The sequence below is a fragment of the Leptosomus discolor genome, chromosome 1, assembly GCF_034619465.1.
Source record: "Leptosomus discolor isolate bLepDis1 chromosome 1, bLepDis1.hap2, whole genome shotgun sequence".
In the NCBI taxonomy this organism is placed as follows: Eukaryota; Metazoa; Chordata; class Aves; order Leptosomiformes; family Leptosomidae; genus Leptosomus; species Leptosomus discolor.
The window spans coordinates 205,224,857-205,250,796 of record NC_141391.1 but is presented as its reverse complement, the minus strand read 5'-3'; the positions used below and the strand labels follow the sequence as shown (position 1 = coordinate 205,250,796).

The following is a 25,940-nucleotide window of genomic DNA, read 5'->3' as shown; positions in this document are numbered from 1 at the left end:
AGCTTTCTTTTCCTCTAGTAGAAGAAATCAGTTGTACCAGTGTCATATACTCCCACAGGTAGATTATCCATGACTCTTTATGGCATTTAGAAACAGGATTAATTGAAAGGTCATTAGCCTCTGGATACAGAAATATGCAGCAGGACATCAGGCCATAGACCTTTTTTTTCCTTCTAACATTTCATAAACCTGGAACCAAGCTAGTATGTTGGCAAATATAAACTCCAATGCTACCAGATACTGGAAAGAATGGCCAATTTATATGCTCGTAACTGTTTCCTATGAAGCTGCATTGGACTGAAACTTGAAGACCTTTGTGGCTCCATATGTTTTCTATTTTAATCTAACAAAGCAGTAAAAGTAAAACTTTGAAAAAGAATGTGACACAATACAAGAGATATGCCTCAATATTTTCAAGGCTCAGTCTATCAAGAGATGTCTGCTAGGACTAGTTAGTGTTTAATAATAAATAATGGAGAATTCCTTTGGCAAAATGAATTATACATGATTTATAGATTTTTTTAGGGCAACTTTAAACTAAAACCGTGTTTCTTCTATTGTTTATTTAGAACCTAAGCCACTAGCATGTCTGGTTCTCCAGATTAACCTGATTTTTACATGTATGTCCTCTTCCATCTCCTTAAACAGGGAATGAAATGTCTCTGAAATCTGTTTCATACCTGCAGAATGTAAATTACACCTGAAACCAGCCTTTTCCTCTACATTCTGTGAAAATCTAAGAACGTGAATGTAGTTTTAAGAGTTAGTCTGAAAACAGAATGAGTTGTTCATTTTTCTGACGATCTGTTGCTTATTATTCATTACTGAAAACATACAGGTTGTGAATGAAATACATAGTTTTATAAAAATACATTGTGACATATTAGTGACTACTGTCATTGCTTTTGATGTCATTGAAAAGCTAATGCAAGACACCTAACTGTAGAATCACTGCCATATTTTGTTGTGCTTTTGATGTAGTTATTGGCAGAAGATAAATTATCATCTTTGCAATATTGGCCTTGAACTACAATAAAAAATATTTTTCTAAAGTGTGACACATACAGGATGTGGAACATATCTGAATCTAGCTGTGAGCTCCCTTTTATTTTCTGAGTGTCATTCCATCTAATGACAATTTTAGAATCTGACTGAAAAGCCACTCTGATCCTGATGTGGTCAGTCTGTTCTGCAGCCTGCCTAGGTCTAGGGAGGCTCTTCAGACCTGCTGAAATGAACAAGCAAAAGATCTTCAGCGCTGAATTATTCTACATGATTGATCCATTTGATAGTTTCTGGCCCAGACTCAGATGGCACAGAGTAGGAGCTTCCTGTCTTTGAACATATGGTGCACAGGGTTAGAGACTGAGGCTGGCAAAGAAAAGAACCATCTACCATCCCATACTAGAAAATCAGGCTCCAGAAAGTGAAATTGGCAAAGTTTGCCTAGTTCTAAAAATCACAAAAAGGGCAAAGATAACACTGGGTGGAGATGTAGGTTTCATGGTTGCTTTTTTTATTTTGCAAAGATCTATAACTCTCCAGGGATTTCTTTACAGTAAAAATAACTGGTTGGGAAATTCCTTGGCTGAGTCAGAAGAGTTTAATCAAGACATTTGGAGAACCCATAGCATATGGGACTCCAAGGCAGAGGCATAATCCTGGGTCATCCTGCAAAGGCTACAATAATGCAAATGGTTTTCTGAGAAGTCATGTCAGCTCTTTGATCATGGCTCACCCAACATAAGTTGGAACTCTCACAAATTTCTGTTCCTACCACATCTCACTTCTATGGAAAGATGTGTAAGCAACCAGAGCCGGAACGGGACTCTGAGCAGAGATACGAAGTCACAGAAACAGCAAGTCAACAACAGTAATCCTTGGGGTAATAGAAAATCCCTTGAGGATTAATATGAGAAAAACTGTAAATCAGAAAGTTATGAGGACATTAAAAGTATTTGAAATATCTTTTTCAGAATGAACAGTGCAGTTCATTTACAATAATCTTTTCAATTACTACTCTTGCATATCAACCCTTCAGAACGCTTTCTGTATCTAACAAGTATTTAATTAGAAGTAGAGGGTTTAAGAAGGAAGTTCTCAGATGACATTAAGAAAACTAAGTCAGAGAGAAGTAAAGCAAATAAAAATAATGATAGCAGAATTGTTTGTGGTGAGACAGAGGGAAATAAACCAAGGAGGGTTTGGAAAGCCTGAAGCACACTAGAAATATCTTTTAAGTTATTAAGCATCTGCATTGTGGTCTCTAAAGTGACTATTAAACCCTGGAATGGTTTAGCAGGGAGTGCTCTACCTACAGTGGTCCTGTTAGAGTGGGGGTAGAGCTCTAGGATATGGATACTATCTGTATAAGAAAGTACGATATATTTCTTGCTCTCATGAATTTTGATTAAGTTGTATACCCAGATGTATCAACCATGCTTAAACTTCAGTTCTTTTCCAGTTTCAGTCCCTTTGGCATGTCTGGCCACTGTGCAGTTCTAGGTATACAGTGCCTGGTCTGTGATGTCCTTAACCCCCATGGAAGGGTGACGGACATTGAAGCTGCGTCTCTACATACTAGAGCATGTAGGTACCTACAGCAGGCCACAGGAGTCCTAAGGCTGCAACGTAGACACTCCCCAGATAAAGGAGCAGGATGGCTCAAGCCAGATACCTAGCATGGCACCATGATGCCAGTGAAGAAAAAAACCTCATGTTTTTGGATTTACAACCACCTCTGAATTACGATTAGGAAGTACCCTCTTACTTGGTAATACTTCTACAGTACAGCATCTTGAGAATCTGGAGTTGCTTACAACCTTTCCACAGATACTTCAGTGCTTTGTCAGTAAGATGAATGCAACCCGAGACATCCAAGAAGTGGAGATAACGGCAGGCTGCAGCCAAGTATTTGATACAGGTATCAGTCATCTGCAAATAAAGCAACAAGACACTCAGAAGTTAGAAAATTATTGAATAGTTGAAAGAAAAAAACCACGGAGCACAATTTTAGTGTCTGATTTGTAAGAAAACTATGTTTTAAAGTACAGTGTGGAAGTAAAGTTTCTGGCACAGCAGAACTCTGAATCTCTGCAAAAGGCTCTACAGGAACTGTCACTTAAATATCAGAAGCATATTAGGTATTAGTTAACTGATTCCAGTACAGTCTAAAGTATTGTGGGATTTTTTTTCCCTAATGGGAAAACCTAATCAGAATGGTTTAAACTTTCCCAACCTCATAATTTTGCACGTAGGACATATAAGCCTTTAGCCTTACCTGCTACTGCATTGCTCTTGCTAAAATAAGGCTGTGCTTATAGTTTAGTTATATCAGCTTTGTATCTCAGTTCTCTGTTAGAATATAGTGTTTCACACCAAGAGCTTTTTGATGTGTAGTTGTTTTTCTGTAGCTCTGAAGCAGAGCTATTTAGTTTCACCTCACAATTCTATTTTTCTAAACTGATATTCACTGCCATTAATGCTGGAAATCGCATTTGAGAAAAACACAAGACATAGAGTATTCAAGGTCCATAAGCAGTTGTGGAAGCTACTTAATTGCTCCATTGACCTCAACGGGCACAATCAAGAATACATTATGCACATACTTAATGACCTTGTTCAGTCAGGAACAAAAAACAAGAGGGGACATACTAAAGACCTTTTAAATCAGTGGAGTGGGATGGTGAAAAGAGAAACGAGGGTTTCACTTGCATTTCACAGCCAATCTTGTGAGAATCTAAAAGGGACAAGGAGGCAAGATGGAGCTGGGACCTTGGGTTCTGAAACAGAAAATTAGCGCACTATCTCGTGATACAGCCCTCCTGGAATATAGAGGTAATTCTGTGCTTTGCTTATTCCAGATTTAGCTATATGCTCAACATTAAGATCTGCAATGGATTAATAAAGATTAATATTCCTATTGAAATAAAAAGTTGCTGACTCTGAAGTCAGTAATCGGTATCAGATGCATTTATAAGAAATCTACGTTCATCATACACGCAATCCTATTCCCTTTAGAGGACTGAATTACAGAATTCATTGTCCATCAAACTGTGTCTTCAGAACTTTGCTATTTAAATAGATGATTCATTTAACCAGAGATTTATTTTCAATTCTTGCTGTGTTTTTTCATGTGTAGGATATGTTTCCTACAGCAACTTCATTTTTTTCCTATGAAATAAGAATTACTCTTCAGTCAGGCTCATTCCTTGAGTAAGACTCAGAACTGCACTACTGAGTATTTTATAGTATCAGCATTTCCAAAATGACTTGTACCTGTCCTAGGTATGCAGAAATGTGATAGGGAGGCTCACTGTACTTTTGCTGAAGCCAGTGGATTTTGTTCAGACAATTAATTTGCCCCAGTAGATATGATTAAAGTGATAAGCTTTTCTAATTTTAGAGTAACCTGCATAACACAGCACATGCCAAAACATTCTTAATGGGCATGTACTTCTGTATTGATTTTTTTCCATGTTCTCTCCCTTTTTTTTTTTTTTTTTTTTTTTTTCTTTTTCTTATATAATATAGCTGATGTTGGAGGATATAACCATCAAATATATTAACATATATCCTTTGGAACAGATTCATTCTTACTTTGATCTCCTGACCATTTTTAAACAGTCTCTGAGTGGAAAATATTTCTTTACTTAGCAGCTGGATGTCCTCAATTTACACTAGAGATTGCCAAAGGATTTGAAAGACCCATTAGTTTTAACATCCACAGGTGTACCCATCTCATTTTATGGAGTCACAAGCTGGATTCAAGACAAAAAAAAAGACTTTTAAAATGTGTAGGTTTATTTGGAAGAGTCTTGATGTTCTTTTCTGAAAATAGTAGGGTATTAGCAGATAACAGATTGGCTTTATAACCATTTAAAGAAAAGATACCATCTAGGAACAAAGTGTTGGAAGGGGATTACTAGGTCACTGAGTCTAGTTCTTGTTCCCGTTTGCAGGAACTACAAAAAATGACCCAGTTAATTCCCTTACTAAGAGCCATCCTAATATTCCTTGATACTTTGCCCCATCTCACTTCCCAGGATGCTGTTTTACAATTCACTGCTCTGGTAATCAGAAACTCTTCCAATTTCCTGTCTAAATGCATTTACTGCCATTTGATAGGGATTTGTTTTGTTTTGTTTTGTTTTCCTGTGTTAGTGTATATGGTGTAGTGGAAAGCACGGCGAAGAAGACTGATTGCAACAATAACTAACTTCATTGTTATGGAAAAAAAAGCTTAATATCTATCTAAAAGCAAAGGATACAGGAGATTGAGCCCCATGTATTTAATAAATAATAATGTACATTAGGTATCTGTAAAATATAAACTAAGACACAGAGCAACTTCCTTGGCCTGCTAGACCAGAAATACAGCCTGTGGGTTTTGGCCTAAAGGCTGAGAAACTTACGAACTTTTGGAGGGCAAACAAATTGATCAGCATATCTATAATTAATGGCTGACTAACCCGTCAGCAAAGTAATCTCAAACTAGTTGGCCAGGAGGCTCTGTTCAGCCGCTGCAGTGAGTAAGAGGACGAGGACTGTGTGGAGCACTGAAAGGATCATCAAGGGTTGTGGAGTTCAGTGTTGGAAAGGAGGAAGGCAGGGACAAGCAATGGCTGCAGACATATTGCGGAAGGAAACAGGACATGGGCACTTCAGTAGGAAAAAAGGGGGAAACTGGTCCAATGAGGATGGTGAATTTTAAAGGATAGCTCAAGATGAACTCTTCTAAAAGTAGTAATAAACTTGGTCTATTCCTACTTGATAGTGATGGAAGCAATATTACAACAACTTTTTCCATGAAATTAAAAAAATAATAATGAAATCAGCATTTTAAAAATTTAATTTGAATGCTTATTGCCAAAATGCAGCAAGTATTTATTTTTGCTATTAAAGAAAATAGTTAAAAGCACAGAAATTAGTTTCCCTCAAGGTAATCAGCGCCCTGAGCTGGAGGACAGGGATGGAGACCAGAAGGATTACCTCATAATCCAGGAAGCAGTAGTTAATGACCTGCTATGCCAACTGGACACTCACAGGTCTATGGGGCCAGATGAAATCCACCCGAGAGTGCTGAGGCAGCTGGTGGAGGAACTTGCCAAGCCACTCTCCATCATTTATCAGAAGTCCTGGTCAACAGGGGAGGACCCAGATGACTGGAGGCTTGCCAATGTGACGCCCATCTACAAGAAGGACCAGAAGGAGGATCTGGGGAACTACAGGCCTGTCAGCCTGACCTCAGTGCTGGGGAAGATTATAGGGCAGTTCATCTTGAGTGCGCTCACATGGCAAGTGCAGGACATCCAGGGAGTCAGGCCCAGCCAGCATGGGTTCATGAAAGGCAGGTCCTGTTTGACCAACCTGATCTCCTTCTATGATCAGATGACCCGACTAGTGGATGAGGGAAAAGCTGTGGGTGTTGTCTACCTGGACTTCAGTACGGCATTGGACACAGTCTCTCACAGCATCCTATTGGACAAACTGGCGTCTCATGGCCTAGACAGGTGTACTCTTCACTGGGTTAGAAGCTGGCTGGATGGCCAAGCCCAGAGAGTCGTGGTAGATGGAGTTAAATCCACTTGGCAACTGGTCATAAGCGGCGTCCCCCAGGGCTCAGTACTGAGGCTGGTCTTGTTTAATATCTTTATCAACAACCTGGATGAGGGGATCGAGTGCACCCTCAGCAAGTTTGCAGATGACACAAAATTAAGCAGGAATTTCGATCTGTTTGAGGGTAGAGAGGCTCTGCAGAGGGATCTGGACAGGCTGGATCAATGGGCTGAGGTCAATTGTATGCAGTTTAACAAGGCCAAGTGCTGGGTCCTGTGCTTGGGTCACCACAACCCCCTGCAGCGCTACAGGCTTGGGGATGAGGGGCTGGAAAGCTGCCCAGCAGAAAAGGACCTGGGGGTGCTGGCTGACAGCCCGCTGAACATGAGCCAGCAGTGTGCCCAGGTGGCCAAGAAGGCCAACAGCATCCTGGCCTGTATCAGAAATAACGTAGCCAGCAGGAGCAGGGAAGTGAGCGTGCCCCTGTACTCGGCACTGGTGAGATCACACCTTGAGTACAGCAGAGGGCTACGAAGATGATGAGGGGACTGGAGCATCTCTCTTATGAGGAAAGGCTGAGAGATCTGGGGCTCTTTAGCCTGGAGAAGAGGGACTGAGAGAGGACCTTATAATTGCTTATAAATATCTAAAGGGTGGGTGTCAGGAGGATGGAACCAGGCTCTTTTCAGTGGTGCCCAGTGACAGGACCAGGGGCAATGGGCACAAACTGTAGGACAGGAAATTCCACCTGAGCATGAGGAAAAACCTCTTTGCTTTGAGGGTGGCAAAACACAGGAACAGGCTGCTCAGAGAGGTTGTGGAGTCTCCTTCCCTTCAGAACCTGCCTGGCCGCGTCCTGTGCAACCTGCTGTAGGTGAATCTGCTTTAGCAGGGGGGCTGGACTAGATGATCTCCAGAGGTCCCTTCCAACCCCTACCAGTCTGTGATTCTGTGATTCTGTAATCAAAAGAAATGATACAGAAAATATAGGAAGCAAAAATGCTGTAGTATAAGCTCATAGTAAAGAGGAACCAAGTTTCGCTATAGATGAATCTAAATAAATTAATAACTGGAAATAATTGTATTTTTTTCAGATATCGACATCCTGATTGAAAATTAGTTGAGCAGCTTTCCTGAAGTTAATTGAATATGGCTGCAACTGCACATGGTTTTATCGGTAATAACCTACTAAACAGAGTACACTACATTGAACTCACCAAAGCACACTGGTGACAGTTGCAAAACTCTCACACTAACTTGGATATTAAGGGAATATTCATATAGCCCTGGGATGATTATTATTCTGAGTCTCCTAGTAGTCAGTAGAGAGACGGGGCTTCTTGAAGAACTGAGGAAATGTTCCCTGGCTGATGTTTTGTAGGAATACTTCTCTCTATAAACGGCCTAAGGAAGACTCCCTTCCATAGGTATGTTATCCAAATACCTCATACATTTTATTTTCTAAAGGACTTAGTTTCTTAGGCTTAGAATCTTCAAAATAATTAAGCATGAATTTACATCTCTGATTGCGTCACCTTTTAGGCACTACTGCTGTTTTCAAAGTAGCCACTGCCCTGCTATGTAAAACCACAGGTATAAGTTCTCATGCAACAGTTTATGCTTTACCTGAGTTCAGAAAGAGCACTGGAAAAAGTAAAGCACAAAAATACCAAGAGTTATTAAAGCAAAGACATCACCCTTTGGAAACACCCAAAACACCAGAAACTGAGAGAGTGTTTGCAGGAAATATCACTAAAAGCCCTCCTCTCTTCACCCTTCCCTAGACATCAACCCTTGGAAAGACAATCTTTTACCTGATACAGCATGGACACTTTTATGTGTCCTAAGGCCAGGTTGGATGGGGCTTTGAGCAACCTGGTCTAGTGGAAGGTGTTCGTGCCCATGGCAGGGGGGTTGGAACTAGATGGTCTTTAAGGTCCCTTCCAACCCAAACCATTCCATGAGTCTATGATTCTATGTAACTGCAAGCATTAGAAAAACACCAAACACGCTCAAGAGCAAACTCATGGAAAGTCAGCTGAACTTAAGCTTTGATTTCTAAATGAGTTGACTACATTGTAGAATTGTGACAAGACACAGATGCCAGCAGGTCACATTTCTGAATGAAATACTAAGTACTTCTTTGCTATAGCAATCCCAGAACTAATGCCCCATTTCTTATACACACCTTGGGGCAACCCGCTATGCTGACAGATGTCAGTCTGTGGCAGTGAAATGCCATTGTTTTCACAGCTTCATCCGTCAGCTGAGGGCAGTAAGAGACATGGAAGTGTTCCAGGTATTTTGTGCCCTTGCAGAACTCCTGAAAGAGTGACAAACCAACCAACCAGTCTTAGATGACACAACTACTTGTTTTTCTCAGTTTACAATACATTTACATCAATCCTTTGATCCACTTCAGGCACTTTGGTTTTCTAGGTACTCTTTATTAGTGGTGAAGTCGTTGATCTGTTGGTGGTGAATGTCACTAGAAAAAGAAGAGATGCATTAAGAGGCTGTTTTCCATCGCTTATACGATGTGTTCATTAGACTAACATTCATGTAAGTTCCATTGTACATATTAAAATATGTTGAATTTGAGTTCTTTAAATTGAGCACAACCTAGAACCTAAAGGTTTGTGCTTAAAGGCCCAGCCCCAAATACATTTATTCTTCCACTCTCTGCAAATGCCTGGGTTTGTGTATATTAACTTTTCCTTTTTTTTCTTTTTTTTTTTTCTTTTTTTTTCAAAAATGAACAAGCAACTGTATCTGTATAAATTAATTTTTTTTTTGGAAAGGAGTGGGAAGAGACTGTCACTCTGGAGTTCCACGTTCTGATTTGCTCCATGGAGTTCAGGCCAACTAACAGCGGCTGAAGTGCCATGTAATTCCTGCTGTGATACCTATTGACTACAATTTCTATCCTCATTTTTAGAGTGAATAAGCACCTGCAGATCCCACAGACTTCACTCCCAGCACCTTTGTAATTCAGATATTAGCTTTTTCATACATCATGTAAAACAGATCATTCTGGAAATTAACCCACCAAACTGTTCAGTGAGCTTTCCCAGCTTATAAAATGGAGTGGAGATAAATTCACACATTATAAAACTGCAAGAACTGTTTAAAAAACATTTTGGTGACCTGCAGATGTCTAGTAATAAATAGGTGTACATTATTATTATTATTATTATTATTATTATTATTATTATTATTATTACTATTACTAATATTAAGACATTCCAGCTTCTACATGAGTTTTTTAATTTTTACATTAATACCTTTTCCATGTTCTCTTCTACAAGGCCAATTGAAAAGACCAAAGGGACAATTTGAGCAACTTGATGTGTTCATGTATTTTTCATCTTGACCAACTTGATGTGTTCATGTATTTTTCATCTTACTTGCAACTCTGACAGTTGTTCATATGAACAAAAATTTTTGGCAAAATGCATGTTAAAGTGTATATTTTAAATACCTTCACAGAATCCCACATAAAACGCTCAGGAAACATGCATAATTAAAACTTTGGCTTACTATGCACATTTATCGTTTGCAATAAAACTCCTATGAAAGGCCACATAGATTCTTAAAATATACTTTTCTTCTCTACACTCTGAAACTTTGTTTACTTTTTTCAAACCTGAAAATATGCACTTTTAGACCTACAAAAAGAAGGAGAAGGTAGACCGTAATTTGTGTTTGTGGAAACCTTCTCTTGAAGAGCCTGTAGATTTATTAACTCAAGAGCCAAACAACCTAAAATCGTCTTTCTTCACCTAACAGTGCCATGATGTGAGCATCGCAGAACATTTTGGAGCTCAAGCAAAGCTTTAGCTTCAGTGAGAACCTCTCCCCTTCTGTGATGTCCAGCCTAAAACCATGGTGAGATGCTTAAATTTGTCGCTCAGCTGATCTTTCAGGCCTGCTAATCTTGGCCTAAGGCCAATGTAATTTGTCATTTACCAGAGTGGAAATTCTACCTCCATAGTGAAAAGAAGGAAATACTTATGTAGTAGATTGAATAAAAAACACTGGTTGCACGAAGCTTTTCAAAACTTTCAAAAATTAGTTCTGAGGTGAACAGACTAAGGACCACATGGATAAAGAACACATGTGCATGCCACAGAGACACACAAATATTACGTATTCCTCATTCTGAAAAAAAATCCATAGTAATTATGTAGTAACTGCCTTTGACACATAGCTATTTTTTCCTTACATAAACCGGAAGTCGGACACTAATGTATGGTTGATCACTGTAAAATATTAGCTTTGTTATGACCAAAAATTATGTGATTCTATGTGATTTTCATAAGTCTTACCTAAACAGATGCAAAGAAACTTATTAAGCCTGAAGTTTGTTTCATAGACCGGAATTCTAGAACTTTTTGTTTGTATCCTCAGTCTAGCTTCTTTTTTCTGTCTATCTGTATAGCTGTAGCAAGGCAGTGCTTCCTGGGCTTTGGGTTCTTGTTTTGTTTTACAAAAATATTAGAATGTCAATGTTTTAACTTAGGACTGGTTAGAGTGGACATTTCAGAATTTATATTTATTGGCTTCTGTACCTTTCCTATTTCAGTCTTAACTCTACAGGCTGTTTGTTGCCTGCAAAACAGAAAGATTCTAAACCCAATAACTGAATGTTTTTTTCCCATGTATAAGAAAGAGAAACTGCACTCCCTTCAGAATTAGGCCTCAGATGTGATGATTTAATCACCACATTCTCAGCTAGGGTATGTAGCACAAGCTGAAGCCAAGATTTCAATGCCTGTGAGCTATGATTATCTTGTTTTTACTGGCATAGAGTGTCTACATAGATATTTAAAATATCCTTCAAAGTTAGGTTCTGAATTTGCTCTTAACTTTAAGTCTACCCCTACATTATTTTGCAAATACTACTAAAATTAGATTTGGAATCAAAGAGAATGGAGCTTTTCTTGCTCTCTTCATCTCTATATCCCTGGTTCTATGCCTATAAAGAAAATAACAGAAGAGGTTGTGAAGATATACAGACACTACAAGCACGATATGAAGGAAATAACATAATTTTCTAACTTACTTGCACAATTTTAATTCTGTATAAATAAGGCCTGGGGACACAGGCAATCATCAAGGAAAATATGAAATACTAAGTTGCTGCTCATTAAGTGAGCATCATCTGAGTTATGAATGAGCAAAGATCCTATTTACAAAATATGTGATCACATAAGCATTTACATACTCTTATAATTCTTGGGAACAAGTAAAGGAATTAACACTGTACAGTCAACATTATTTCTGTTTATATTATTATTGATTATATTATTTAGTTATTTTATAACTTTCCAGCAATTTACCTTAACAGTGTTATTAAAGCCCTCTTAACATGCATTTTCTTTTCACATAGTTTAAATATTCTTTATATAATCAAAGGATAACCAAGTCATCCAGCATACAATTCTATTACTCTCTACAAATTCTCTGTAAACTCATATCATCAGATTCACCTTACAAAAAAGGACTTGCCATTTTGTTTTGAGTTACTTCATAACTCCTCTTCTTTCTCCTGCCCTCCCCAGATCCATGACAACATGGCTTCTGTAGCTCCTACATGTACTCTCAACTGATGCTTTCTCCCTCAAAAAGTTCAAATTCGTATGGCAGACAAGAAAAGCACAAACACTTCTTTTTTCACAGTCTTTTTTGAACTTTCTGTAGTGAGACAACTGAAGTAGCTTCTTAGCCATAAGCACAGCACAATGCAGGAGGGAATATTCTCCTCTGAAAGCAGCAGCATTGGTGCTACACGACTTTCCGTGAGGTACAGAAGATGTACATACTTGGTCATTGTTTTCGTTAAAACGATGGAACTTTACAGAGAACATTCATGAAAGGCGAGTCAGAATTATTCCTAAAGAAGTAAATCTTAATGGCCTGGCGTGTGTGCTGGGTAACAATATTCAATCCAGCTGCATCCCTAGTGGTACAGCAACAACTGACTCATTCTTACAATATATGGCTATAAAATGATGGAGCTTTATAATGGAAAAAATGCAGAAACTGAAGACGGATTATGTGATGGCATTGCCTGTACCTGCAGCCTTATGATCTGCAACTATTTATGGGTATGAAATTGTTATAATTAAAAAAACATGATTTAAGCATTTCTGTTACATATGGTCAGGAACAATTCTCAGATACGGGAAAAAGTGCTCTTATTTGGATGTAAATCCTCTCTCCTTCCTAATAAGACAGATGGTTCTTTTTTTTCTTTAACTTGGCAAAGTTACCGACTACTGTTTATTTCTTATATTGCTCTGAAACACAAAGCAGTAAATCTATGCAATCATACTGAATTTGTCAAATCTCTGTAAGGATTTAAGTAAGCTTCAAGCAACCTGTGATAAGGATAAGGAATTTCACAGTTTATGTTTTAGAAACAGTCATCTTCTTTTCTTCATTCTGAATCTTCAAACTAGGTTCATTTCATGCCCACTATATTATGTATGGAAGTAAACAGCAAAAAGTTGACTGTTATCCACTCTTTGCATGCCACTTGCAAACAGACCTCAGTTGTATTCCCTCAGCCATCTCCTTTCCAGACTGCAGGTTCCTTGCTTACTTATCTGTTCCTTTTATGGAGATTCTACCACACCTCTGATCATTCCTATTGCTCTTTCTGAATCTTTTCCAGTTTCCAGTGCAATGCTTTACCCGTAAAAAGAATTACAGTAACACCGAATAACTGATTTTACCAAAATAAGACAATGAGTATTAATAAATCAGAGTTCAGTATGTAGTTACTGCTGTAACGATAGTGTATGTCTAATAAATATTTGTACAGCAAGTACCATTGTCGACGCTCATTTAAAAAACCCCAAAAGTCAGTAAATCAGAAATATAAAAGAGTTTATCAGCACTGTAAAATGAAATTCAAATACTGTATTAGTATTAATATTCCTATGATAATTGCTGATTATTCAAAAGAGAAAGTATTTTCTCACTGTGCAATTTCATAAATTATCATAGAATAGAATCATAGAACAGATTGGGTTGGAAGGGTCCTTTAAAGATCACCTAGTTCCAACCCCCCTATCATGTTCAAGGACGTCTTCCACTAGACCAGGTTGCTCAAAGCCCCATCTAGCCTGGTCCTGAACACTGCCAGGGAGGGGCAGCCACAGCTTCTCTGGGCAACCTATTCCAGTGTCTTACCACCCTCACAGTGAAGAATTTCTTCCTAATATCTAACCTGAATCTCCCCTCTTTCAGTTTGAAACCATTACACCTTGTCCTATCACTACACCCCCTCATAGAGTCCCTCCCCACCTTTCCTGCAGGCCCCCTTTAAGTACTGGAAGGCCACTATAAGGCCTCCCTGGAGCCTTCTCTTCTCCAGGCTGAACAACCCCAACTCTCTCAGCCTGTCCTCATAGGCGAGGTGCTCCACCCCGCTGTTAATTTTTCAGCCCTCTGATCATCTTCATGGCCCTCTTCTGGATCCACTCCAAAAGGTCCATGTCTTTCCTGTGCTGAGGGCCCCAGAGCTGAACACAGCACTGCAGGTGGGGTCTCACCAGAGTGGGTTAGAGGGGCAGAATCACCTCCCTCGACCTGCTGGCCACACTGCTTTTGGTGTAGCCCAGGGTACAATTGGCTTTCAGGGCTGCGAGTGCACATTGAAGGCTCATGTCCAGCTTTTCACCCACCCGTTCACCCAAGTCCTTCTTGTCAGGGCTGCTCTAAATCCCTTCATCCCCCAGCCTGTATTGATACCGGGGGTTGTACCTGGCCTTGTTGAACCTCATGAGGTTCACAGGGGCCTACTTCTCAAGCCTATGCGGGTCCCTTGGATGGCATTCTGTCCCTCAGGCATGTCAGCTTGGTGTCATCTGTAAACTTGCTGAGGGTGCACTCAATCCCACTGTCTGTGTCATTTATGGAGGTATTAAACAGTACTGGTCCCAGTATGGACCCCCGAGGGACACCACTTGTCACTGATCTCCATCTGGACGTTGAGCCGTTGACCACTACAGTCTGGATGCGACCATGCAACCAGTCCCTCACCCACCAACCAGTCCACTCATCAAATCCATATCTCTCCAATTAGAGATCAGATCTTAGAGAGAAGGGTGTTGTGGGGGACCATGTCAAAGGCCTTATAGACAACATCTGTGGCTCTTCTGTGGTCCACTGATGTAGTCACTCCACCATCAATAGCCACTAGGTTGGTCAGGCAGGACTTGCCCTTGGTGAAGCCATGCTGGCTGTCTCAAATCACCTCCCTGTCCTCCATGTGCCTTAGCATGGCTTCTAGGAGGATCTGTTCTGTGACCTTCCCAGGCACAGAGGGGAGGCTGGCAGCTTGGTAGTTCCCAGGCTCCTCCTTTCTACCCTTTTTAAAAATGGGTGCAATGTTTCCCTTTTTCCAGTCGCCAGGGACTTCACCTGACTGCCAGGACTTTTCAAATATCATGGAGAGTAGCTTGGCAACTACATCAGCCAGTTCCCTCAGGACTCTGGGAGGCATCTCATCAGGTTCCATAGACTCAGGTGTGTTCAGGTTCCTCAGGTGGTCACAAACCTGATCTTCTCTTACAGTGGGAGGGGCTTTGCTCCCCCAGTCCCCATCTTGCAGCCCATCCTCACGAGATGTGTCGGAAGAGGTTGCCAGTGAAGACAGAGGCAAAAAAGTTGTTGAGTACCTCAGCCTTCTCCTTGTATATTGTTACCATCTCATCAATGTAAATAACTGCCTTTGTGGCAACTTCAATTTGTAGGTTGTCTTTCTACAAATTAATTCCCTGTCCGATTACTTTATAAAGATTATTGACCCTAGGAAATTTCTAAGTTCATAGGCTAAGTATGAGATCAGAACACTAAACAATACATGTTTCATCCTTTTTACTTTAAGAACAGTATCTAGCTTTATATGCCCAGGTCAATTTAAATTTCAAAATCACTGTATATAATCATAATTTTTAAAAGAAAAACAATGGAAAAAATGTTTAGTGAGATTCAATAGATGTCTTGCTGTGAGCATGATGATATCTTTAGAATAAGAAATCAGTATTTCAAACATCTAGCTTAAAATACATGTAGTCCATTTTATAGCAGATGAGTTTCATCAGTAGATATGGATAAATTACGCATTTGATGTTTTCATAGGACATTTTAAAAAGTTTTATTCAAATAATGACACAGTGCAGTTTGTGCTATTTTTCCCATAAAACAGGTAAGACACCTATTCAATCTGGAGAAGATGCACATGCATTTCTTATTGAAATATAATTTGTTCTTTTTAATCATGCCGTTAATGCTGGTAAGACAGATGCCTTCAGAGGTGTATTGAGACATAGCTTTCTGTAACTATGAGATAATGATGTGTAGCAATATATCAGCAGCACATGAGCAACCAAGTGTAACAGACCAGAACAGATTCAACTATTCCATTAAGCTACGCGTGCTAAGTCATCTAAATACGGCATTCAACAAATGACTGACTAAAGAAGCAGAAAACAAAACCCGAAAGCCCACACCAGCAACGGGAAAAGTACGTTTTAGATAGAAATTGATGAAGGATTTGTAGAGCAAGAAAGAAATAATAGTACCAGCAATTTAGGTTACAATTTGCACCGTACAATTCAGTAGAAATTAAGGCTCTTGTGCAGTGAATTTCAGAGTGAAACAGAATTCAAGACACATTAAAATTCATGGTAGGAATGAAAAAAAAATGAATGAAAGGGGAGAATCATTTGTAAGAGTGAGAATGTAGAATGGTGTAATGAAGAATGAATGATGACATACAGAGTGAAATAAGATCAGTTTTGGACGTGGTTAATTTGAAGAAATTCCAGGATACACCAAGAAGTGAAGTTTTACCTGAATCCCAGTATCACTGATGGTTTTGCATTCTGATATAGAAAGTTCCTTTATTTTTCTATGGCGGCCAAGAGCTCTCAAGCCCTAAAAAATTCCAGAAAACTTGATCTTAAAAGTCAATACATCCAGTTATATGTAATTATATTTAATATGTTAAGATGGTCAATAATATCAAATGCCTGTATATTCAAGCGTCTATCTAAGAATTATAGCACCTTTTAAGTCATTGTCTTCAGCAGAATGCGTATAAGTTTATCCTCTGATTTTTGCTTGAAGTAGGTACAAGGGTTAAGAATTCTTTGCAGAAATAGTTCAACTGAGAAAGCAAAAAATTAGATTTTCCTATGTGTTCAGAAAGAAAGAAACTGAAGAAAAGTAGCGTGAAGAAAAGAAACAGTTCCACAGGACACAGACCAGGACTCTCATAAAGCAAAATACGTTTACAGATCTACTCCAAAATTTGGGTTTGAAACAACTTTTCACAATTTTTTTTTTTGTTGGAAGAACAAAATACTATTTGCTACAACAAATATCTTAAAATTGCTGTCTTTACGATTTTCTTACCAGTAAGGACTTTATGCCTACAACTGTGGTACAGCATTTGAAATGGTGCAGTCACACTCATAGGTGCGTGAACAACTCCCATATTCAGGACAATGGTGAGGTGAAAACTCTGGTAAATTCCCATTTTAGGAGTGCAAAAGGATCCAAAGATGCTTTGTGATTTTTACTGCACAATTGTACACCAGGAAACAGGACCATGTTCTGATCCTAAACTCTCTCATCAAAAGGAGAATTAAACGATTTTGGCAAATGTATTTTGATAGTCACAGCAGAATATCTCTGTGCTTCATATCAATAAGTAAACTTTACTGAAAAAAAATTTATTCCATATGGTTATTAAATTATCTACAATTAGGCAGTAAATAGCACTGCACAGAAGGGAAATATCATCTTGAAAAAATAAGCACATGTAAATAGTGTCTGGAATCCAGATGTGGACACTGTAATGATAATGCTGGAACAGAGTGGCTGGAGTTCAAATTTTGCAAATTCCTAAAATCTCACAGGCTGAATAAAAACAAAAAATGGAACAATGAAGGAGATTTCCAGTCCTGGCTACTTATGAAAACAAAGAAATTTGCATTTTTCTCAGCAGACGCGGTTATGTGGTGACCCTTACTTTCAACAGCTTCATGAAAATCTACAGATTTCAAATTTTTGTTGACCAGAGCACTCCTATTCAAGACAAAAAAGCCGTTATGTATTTAAACCCCAAATGGGTTTATGTCAGAACTTGAATTCCTTACAGAAGAGGCTGATAGTGATAGGTGTGACCTTATGGACATAATTTATTCTTGCATTTTTCTTTATTTCAAAGTGGCTCTACTTTAAGGTACTTGGTAATGAAATACTAAAGAATATTGTAAAGATTTTTTTGCTACATAGCAACTAATGGTGCTTCAAAGTTAATTTATAATTATTTTATATGACTAGAGTGACAATGAATCACAGAACAACTTTTTTTTTTTTTCTCAATTAAAATCACGGTCTCCTTTGAGGCATTTCATTAATAATTCCAGATTTGAGAAGGGCAAGTGTGAAGACATAGAAATTAAGAAATGTCACTAGGAACTGTCTGTTACACAGAAAAATTACAAAACTTTTATGTTTCCAAAAGTAAACCTCTTCAAACAAGTTCCACGCAGGGAGTCTAATCTATATGAAATTTTTAACTATTATTTTTCTAGCTAACTTATGTACAAAGGAGTCAATTATCACTAGTTTTATTAGACTTCCTGATTTGTTCAGTAGTATTCCCTGATGAATAATATCAGGGATCCCCATCCAGGATACTGACCTATTTCTAGAGATTTTTATCTTCTATACTAAGCATCCAAACATTTTTGACATTTATGGTCAGAACTATCATATTATCATTGGAAATCCTGGAAATAGATGCTAGAAAAACAAATACTGTGCAGCATACAGACTAGGATCACCTCCTCTATGTTTCTCCAAAAAAATATTTCCCCTTTAACATAAAGAAATAACCCCATGTACAAACTTCTGTTGCCATAGCGAAAGGTAAGGCTTTGTCCTGCATCTCTTGTGTAGCATGTATATTACCATTTCCATTTAGAAAACAACTTTAAAAGAAACTTCTTATTCCTCTCCAACAGCTGTTTTTTTCAAGCAATTTTTACACTTTTATTCGGTTTCATTTACTTTATTACCTGACACCTACAAACATTTGCGGAACATCATTTACTATTTCACTGTTGGTTTTGTAGATGAGGAAATGAGTATCGACTGTACCAGTTGGTGAGGGCCTTCACTTACTATGGCATACAAAATATTATTTATATTCACAAGCTGCAAGTCTCTGCCTTTCAACAGCAGACTGCAATGAAAGTACCGTCTTTCACTAACAATAACCATGTGCTATGCTGTTTTCAACTTCTGAGATTTCTGTTCACATCTCTTTGAAACCTTAGAGCATCTGTAATGTATCTTTATGTTTGAGAGATATACAGACGTTACTTCCTGTTCATATCTCAAACCAAACAGATTGACCTCAATGTGACTCCAGTCTTGCAAGACAGTTCTTAAGAGGTATCTCCCACCTTCCGTTTCTGAGCCATTTAATACTAAATGACTTGTCTTATCCTCTGAAATGCTCAGATTTCTGAACAGACTGGCCACAGTCAGGCACCAGTTGCATAGATCAAACACTAGAAGAGAAGCATGCAATTCCTCTCATGCAGTATCATTTTGCTAATAACACATATGTGGCAGAACAAAGTTCAGTTTCAGATAGCAAAAACCTTTTGGAAAATGGGTAAGCGAATGTAGCTATACTGTTTCCAATACCTGAACTAATATAAAGGTGGGCCAGACCTGGTCACAGGAGCTCTAGAGATGTTTTTCTATTGCAGTGCATAAATCCTCCCGTATGACTTTTTGTATCATGCATGCCAAAAAATTAATTTTCTGTACCTAACATTATTTGCAGTTAGACCAGATCATAACTTACGAAATACGATTACCAGCGTTTCTTGACACTAAGTCCAGATGACAGGGCTCTCATTGTTACAAAATGTCCTGTAAAAATATCGAGCCAAATTTTCAACATTGCTAAGTACCTTCAAGTCCTACTGATTTCCCTTGGGACTCAAGGTGTTAGCACATCTCGCATCGATTGTAACGATTCTCTGCGTTAGTATTTCCTACTTCTATGCAGAATTAAGTTGCTAAAGTCTGCAGGTCAAATTTTCTCTTTCTCTATTCTCCCAAGCAAACTGGAGTGCTAACATCTGAATTTGGAGCCCACTTCAATATATTTTAACATTTCCTTTTCCCTGCCTTGGGAATGCATGTGATTTGTCACATCCTTTCCTTTGGAAATCAAATTCAACTAATTAATTTGCAGACTATTGCTGGTTATATCTATTAGACCTGACAACATTTTTTTCTTAAATTTCACAAGGCTCTTACTCAGTCCTACTGGCCTAATTTTCTAACAGACCAAAATGTGGAGCCAGGCTATGGATTCAAGTCACTGTAGACCCAGAATTGCACTAAGAGTGCAAAGAAATTGCTCTAGATGGCTGTGGAAAGAGCCAAAGTGCCACTTTTTTTTTTTTTTTCTGTATTTAGAAACATATTATTAAAATATTTACGTTGCAGCCTGGCCTTCAGGGCCAGCCAGGATCTGAAGATCATTAATTAAAAACATATAAGAAAAGAAAGTTGAGCTAACTGTCTATACATTGCTCTAACAACTACTCCAGAGTTCCCAATGACTAAAAATTATCCCTAACTTTAGAGTATGCAAAAAATCTGGAAGTGATCAGCTGACTTGGCGCCACACATAATTTTACACATAATTTTTTATAAGAGATTTCAGCCAGAAGAGGAATGGGGCCACCTTAGATTATTATAAGAGAGAATGTAATGCATGACAGTCATTGTGGAAGAAAATGCATAAGCAAAGAATATTTCTTTGTACACTACCTATTTCCTTTTTATCTTTGATGTCAGAAGTGTATCAGGGTTCTTTCCATTTTTAAAGTATTTTACCTGATTTTTATTCTAGGCTACTTTTTTATTTTATTCAATTCCCAGTCTTTCTGATGACAAGTAGACTCACGACAAGGATAATAAACTTCTCCAAACATGAGAGAGAGATGAGTGTTATATTTCTTATTAGCACTGGATATTTTAATTACTGGGATTCTACATGGTACTGTAAATATTTTTATTTTATTAACAAGTTCTCATCAGGAAAATTCTAAAGGTCAATATATTTCTTCCAAATGCAACACATTCCCTGAATGAAGGACAGATTGCAACAGGAACATTTCACTTATTTGGCACCAGAGAAACTACAGAGGAAGGCACCAACAGTGGAAAAAACTGCAATTTTGATTAACATTTAAATCAATCATACCTGAGGCACAAATCTGCAAGAAAATCTGACTCTACTGTATCTTTTCTCCTCTATCCTTTCCTTAAGTATATGTCATCCTTACTGCAGTAAATTCAGCTCTGCTTTGATGGGCAGAATGATTCTGCTGTCATTTGAAAAACTAGAAAGGGAAATTCTCCTGTGTAGTGCAAATCTATGCTGCCCATTCTACTGTTTCACACTAAAAAGCAACAGAGACTACAGGAAAGCACGTGAGCCTTACAATTTCTCTTTATCAGCACAGCATAATAGTGTTGATTACTGCACATAAAACATTGTGCTCTCTGCTACATTATTAAAGCAATACCTCCAAAGTCTAAATTGAAAGAGATCTTAACACAAATTCCTCTACATGCTAATAAAATGCATAATATAAAGTCAAAGCATACAAATACGAGCTTGTTACAAAGCAGACTGCTAGATTTCCTTTTATCAAATAATGTTTTAAGATCAGAAAATGTATTTATTATACATGCGTGAATGTTATATGCTTAAACACAGCAAACAGCAAAAACTGTAGCAGTTCTGTAGCTAGTACTAGCAATCAGATCAGAAATTACAAAAACGATAAATGGCCAGTTTCCGGGTTAATTTATCTGTCTTGTGGGAGACAGAAAACTGAAAGCCTTAGAAATGCAGTGTAAGCAAAAGAGATTGGCTCATTGCCGAGGTCATGGGTTGTGCTATGTGAAAACTAGAGTAAGAAGCAACACAGCTTTTGAAAAGATTAGCTGTGGCAGGCAAGAAGAAAGAAAACATTTATGTTGAAACATTGTGGGACTGTAATTCCAGGCAGCATAAATTTCATTCAGATATAATTTTATGATATTTTAAATGATCACATTAAATGAATTCTTCTTGGATTTCCCAACCCTCTTTATTTAGCTTAATATTATTTTTCAGGCCTCCATAAAAGATACAGGCATTTTTTATATTTTTTTTTTTCACATTTTAATTACTTTTCCACAAACACTGTGTTAGAGCCAAATAATAAAGCTCTTGGTCAGAATTTTGGTTGAGCAGTGACTGTGTGAATAGTCTCTATGGCAAGTTTTATTCACAAGGTTTCTCCCAGATTTCTGTGTTCAGTGGAGAGTTTGCCCTGAAAGTAGAGGGAACAGCAGAACTGTCTCTGAATCCTGCGCACAAGGCAGGACCTGCTAAGAACATCTAATACGGAGGCCTGTGATGTTTAACCTGGCTCCTGCATTTGCTGTTTTGCTTTCCAGAGTCTCAGCAACTTGACACATTGAAGACACCTTGTTAGTAATTCTTTCACTAGCAATTATTTTCTAGACCACAGTGTAGAGTAGTGCCTCTGCTAGAGCTAACACTCAGGATTTCTCATCATAAAATCTAGCTCATGGAAAACATAATTTTTACACATTTCACAGTTAAAAAATAGCTTCTTTTTTCAGTTTTCCTCAGGTCTAATAATCTTGGAGCAAAAAAATTCTGTTTAACAAGTATTTTTTTCAGATCAGTTTCACAGCAGCCAAACTTTCTCTTTTTGATGGCTTCTGTTTCTCCCTTTCAAATGTGAAAATTGTCCAATATAAAAATTACCTTTTATTGAGCACCGCCTATACATGGGCTAATATCGTATTATATACATTTCTAAAATATGTTTTCATGATACTGCAACTCCACTGCTTCGTATCCATGCAGGTTTTTAAATGAATTGATTTTTATTGCATTTTTTCAAACAGTCTAGATAAATAGTAAATACATTCTTCATTCTTTACTCATATATATATATATATATATATACCATATCTGAGATGCTGGTTCCAGAGAGATCAATGGATATCAATGATGACATATTTCCCAAAGCTTCAATTCCAGCATCAGTCACATTTTCACAGTGACGCAGATTTAGGTAGGTCAATTCATGACATCTAAATTAAATTTAAAAAAAAAATCAGAAATGCCATCTTTCCATTTTTGTTACAGAAATGCAGTATAGCAAGTACATTTTTTGTAATGAACCTTGCTAAGATTTTTTCAGGGAAGCTATGAAGGCAAGCACTCTAGACCCATGGAATTACACCAGACTTTTGATACCTGCCTTACATAGGCACTTCGAAGGATTATACTTACAACGCATAAGCATTACAAGTATTTTAAACCACGAACAGCAATGAAATTAAATCAATACATGGAAATCAATTAGTCTGATGCTTGACTTATCCCATCTCCAAATCCCTCGTGTCTTGCACAGGAACTTCAAAGCTCACTGCAGTGACAGAATGGAAGACCTGGTGGCTGTATCCACGCTCAGCTACAGCTACACAAATAATGGTACACAGCACATGAAGACATTGCCAGGTTCTGTAAATCAGCACTTGCTGACCATACACGGAAGACTGAATTTTACTGTGTAAGTAAGCACTGTAAAATACATGTTCCCATAACCAAAACCTGAAGAAGAACTGAGAAATGTGACTCCTCAGACAGCGCACCTATGCTCAGTGATGCTCAGCTATCCAATACTACTTTGAGGAACAGGAATGAAGTTTAGCAATAGATGTCTGTTTATGCAGACATCAGTATTTATTTTTACAAAAATGTGACTTATACATACAAATCTTTTAATGCAGTTTTGTCACTGGCAGCCATCATTTAAGCACTTTTTTTCAATCCTGAAATTAAGACTTCTCAGGTTTCCATATTTACATTGATAAATTCCCTTTTACATAATAGATCATTTTTAAGAGATTCACAATGCTAAAAGGGGCTGGTAATTTATTAGTACAATATTCTGTGTATAATTTGCTGTATAATGTTACCAATTTATTAACATATTAAGAACATTAATATTAGAAATATGTAGAAAGGCTAACACACTAGAAAAACATTGTACTGGACTATGGTACCTTTGTGCTATTTCCGTGACAGAAGCATCAGTGACACGAATACAATTAGTCAAATTCAGCTCTCTTAACTTTGCCCCTGAAGAACCTTGTACAAATGGCATTACACCTCCATCACTGATTCTAGAAGAGAAATGTAGGCAAATTTTGTAATATATATTTTTCCTACTCCATACAAGTCAATATACAATTTGCATTCAACAGCCTGCAGTGTAGATAAGCAGAAATTAATAATGCTATATATTTAATAGCCTTTTAAAGCTCAAAAGGAATCAGAATAATTAATGGCTTGATTAGAAAGTTGCTGATCTTTGGGACTGCTAAAACCCAGAACTTTCTGAAAAAAAGTCTGTTGGAGATAATTAGAACTTCCATTAGTTACAACACTCAGATATGATAGCATTCCAAAAGGCAGAGCTTGGAAATCACATCTCCAAAGTATCAGAACCTGTTTAAACATTTCAGAGTAATATATGTTTCAGTATCTTTGTTAATTTAAGGAACTGAAATAATTTAAAGGAAAAATCATCTCTAGCATAGAAGCAAAAGTCATAGGTAGTTTATGTATGTGGTAGCTGTTCTGTACACATGCATGAAGAGTTAACCTGAGTTCTTCTCGGCGTGTTTCACTTAATTGTATGTCTCACACATGAATCGCTAACTCATAATATACACAAAGGTTGTAAAAATTAAGTAGGTGATAGACAGAAAAACTTTCAGCCAAGTTGAGAAGGTTAGAGAGCTGACTATGACTTGGGTAAGTGTTTCAATACAGATCATATCTCTGGTATGTTTAACATTACTTGTACACTTAGCTTTCAATGCATTCCTGGTATTTATTCCATGGTTCCCTGATGAATACAAAATTAATCCCAGAATTCTGTAGGATAGAATCATATTTTGGCTTGCACAGTTTGTTGCAGCACAAAGAATCACTGCAAATCCCAAAGTCCTAGAAACATATGGGTAGGAATAGCACTACTAATAAAACAATAACCCGAACACACACCCTCATTGTGTGACCATAAGGTACAGGTGAAGCTTTAATTCACAGTGTTACAGCAATCACTCTGCAATAATTCAGCCACTGTGGTAGCTTTGGTGTTATTTCACAGTGCAGTTGTTTTTCATTCAAGACAGATAAATCTAAGAAATATCCTTTCAGAATAATTAACTTGCAGAAAGTCTGTAAGGAATGTGGAGCCTGGCAACACAGTCAACTGAATTTAGGAAAGGAAAAAGGAAAGGAAAGGAAAGGAAAGGAAAGGAAAGGAAAGGAAAGGAAAGGAAAGGAAAAAGGAAAAGGAAAGGAAAGGAAAAAAAAGGAAAGGAAAGGAAAAAAGGAAAGAAAGGAAAGGAAAGGAAAGAAAAGGAAAGGAAAAGGAAAGGAAAGGAAAGGAAAGGAAAGGAAAAAGGAAAGAAAGGAAAAAAGGAAAGGAAAGGAAAAAGGAAAGGAAAGGGGAAAAAGGAAAGGAAAGGAAAAAGGAAAGAAAGGAAAAAGAAAGGAAAGGAAAGGAAAGGAAAAAAGGAAAGGAAAGGAAAAAGGAAAGGAAAGGAAAAAGAAGGAAAGGAAAGGGAAAAAGGAAAGGAAAGGAAAAAAAGAAAGGAAAGGAAAAGGAAAAAATGGAAAGGAAAGGAAAGAAAGGAAAAAGGAAAGGAGAAAAGGAAAGGAAAGGAAAAGGAAAAGGAAAGGAAAGGAAAGAAAAAGGAAAGGAAAAGGAAAGGAAAAAGGAAAGAAAAAAAAAAAAAAGGAAAAAAAAAGAAAGAAAAAAAAAAGAAAAAAAAAAAGAAAAAGAAAAGAAAGAAAAGAAAAAGAAAGAAAAGGAAAGGAAAAAGGAAAGGAAAAGGAAAGAAAAAAGAAAGGAAAGGAAAGGAAAGAAAGGAAAGGAAAGAAGAAAGGAAAGGAAAGGAAAGGAAAGGAAAGGAAGGAAAGAAAGGAAAAGGAAAGGAAAAAGGAAAGGAAAGGAAAAGAAAGGAAAGGAAAGGAAAAAGGAAAGGAAAGGAAAGGAAAAGGAAAGGAAAGGGAAAGGAAAGGAAAAGGAAAGGAAAGGAAAAGGAAAGGAAAGGAAAGGGAAAGAAAGGAAAGGAAAGGAAAGGAAGGAAAGGAAAGGAAAGGAAAGGAAAAAGGAAAGGAAAGGAAAGGAAAGGAAAGGAAAGGAAAACGGAAAGAG

The 25,940-nt window shown here is 37.7% G+C and overlaps 1 protein-coding gene across 1 annotated transcript in view; it reads right to left on the bottom strand.

The window, feature by feature from the left end:
- Window positions 1–25,940, bottom strand: part of FBXL13 (F-box and leucine rich repeat protein 13) — a 43,796-nt gene that overhangs the window by 4,194 nt on the left and 13,662 nt on the right. The window contains exons 6-10 of the mRNA XM_086474316.1: window positions 23,773–23,892; window positions 22,668–22,794; window positions 16,426–16,509; window positions 8,747–8,881; window positions 2,771–2,934 (exon numbers count right to left, since the gene is read on the bottom strand). Coding sequence (XP_086330442.1) covers window positions 2,771–2,934; window positions 8,747–8,881; window positions 16,426–16,509; window positions 22,668–22,794; window positions 23,773–23,892 — 630 coding nt within the window. The remainder of the gene's footprint in view (window positions 1–2,770; window positions 2,935–8,746; window positions 8,882–16,425; window positions 16,510–22,667; window positions 22,795–23,772; window positions 23,893–25,940) is intronic.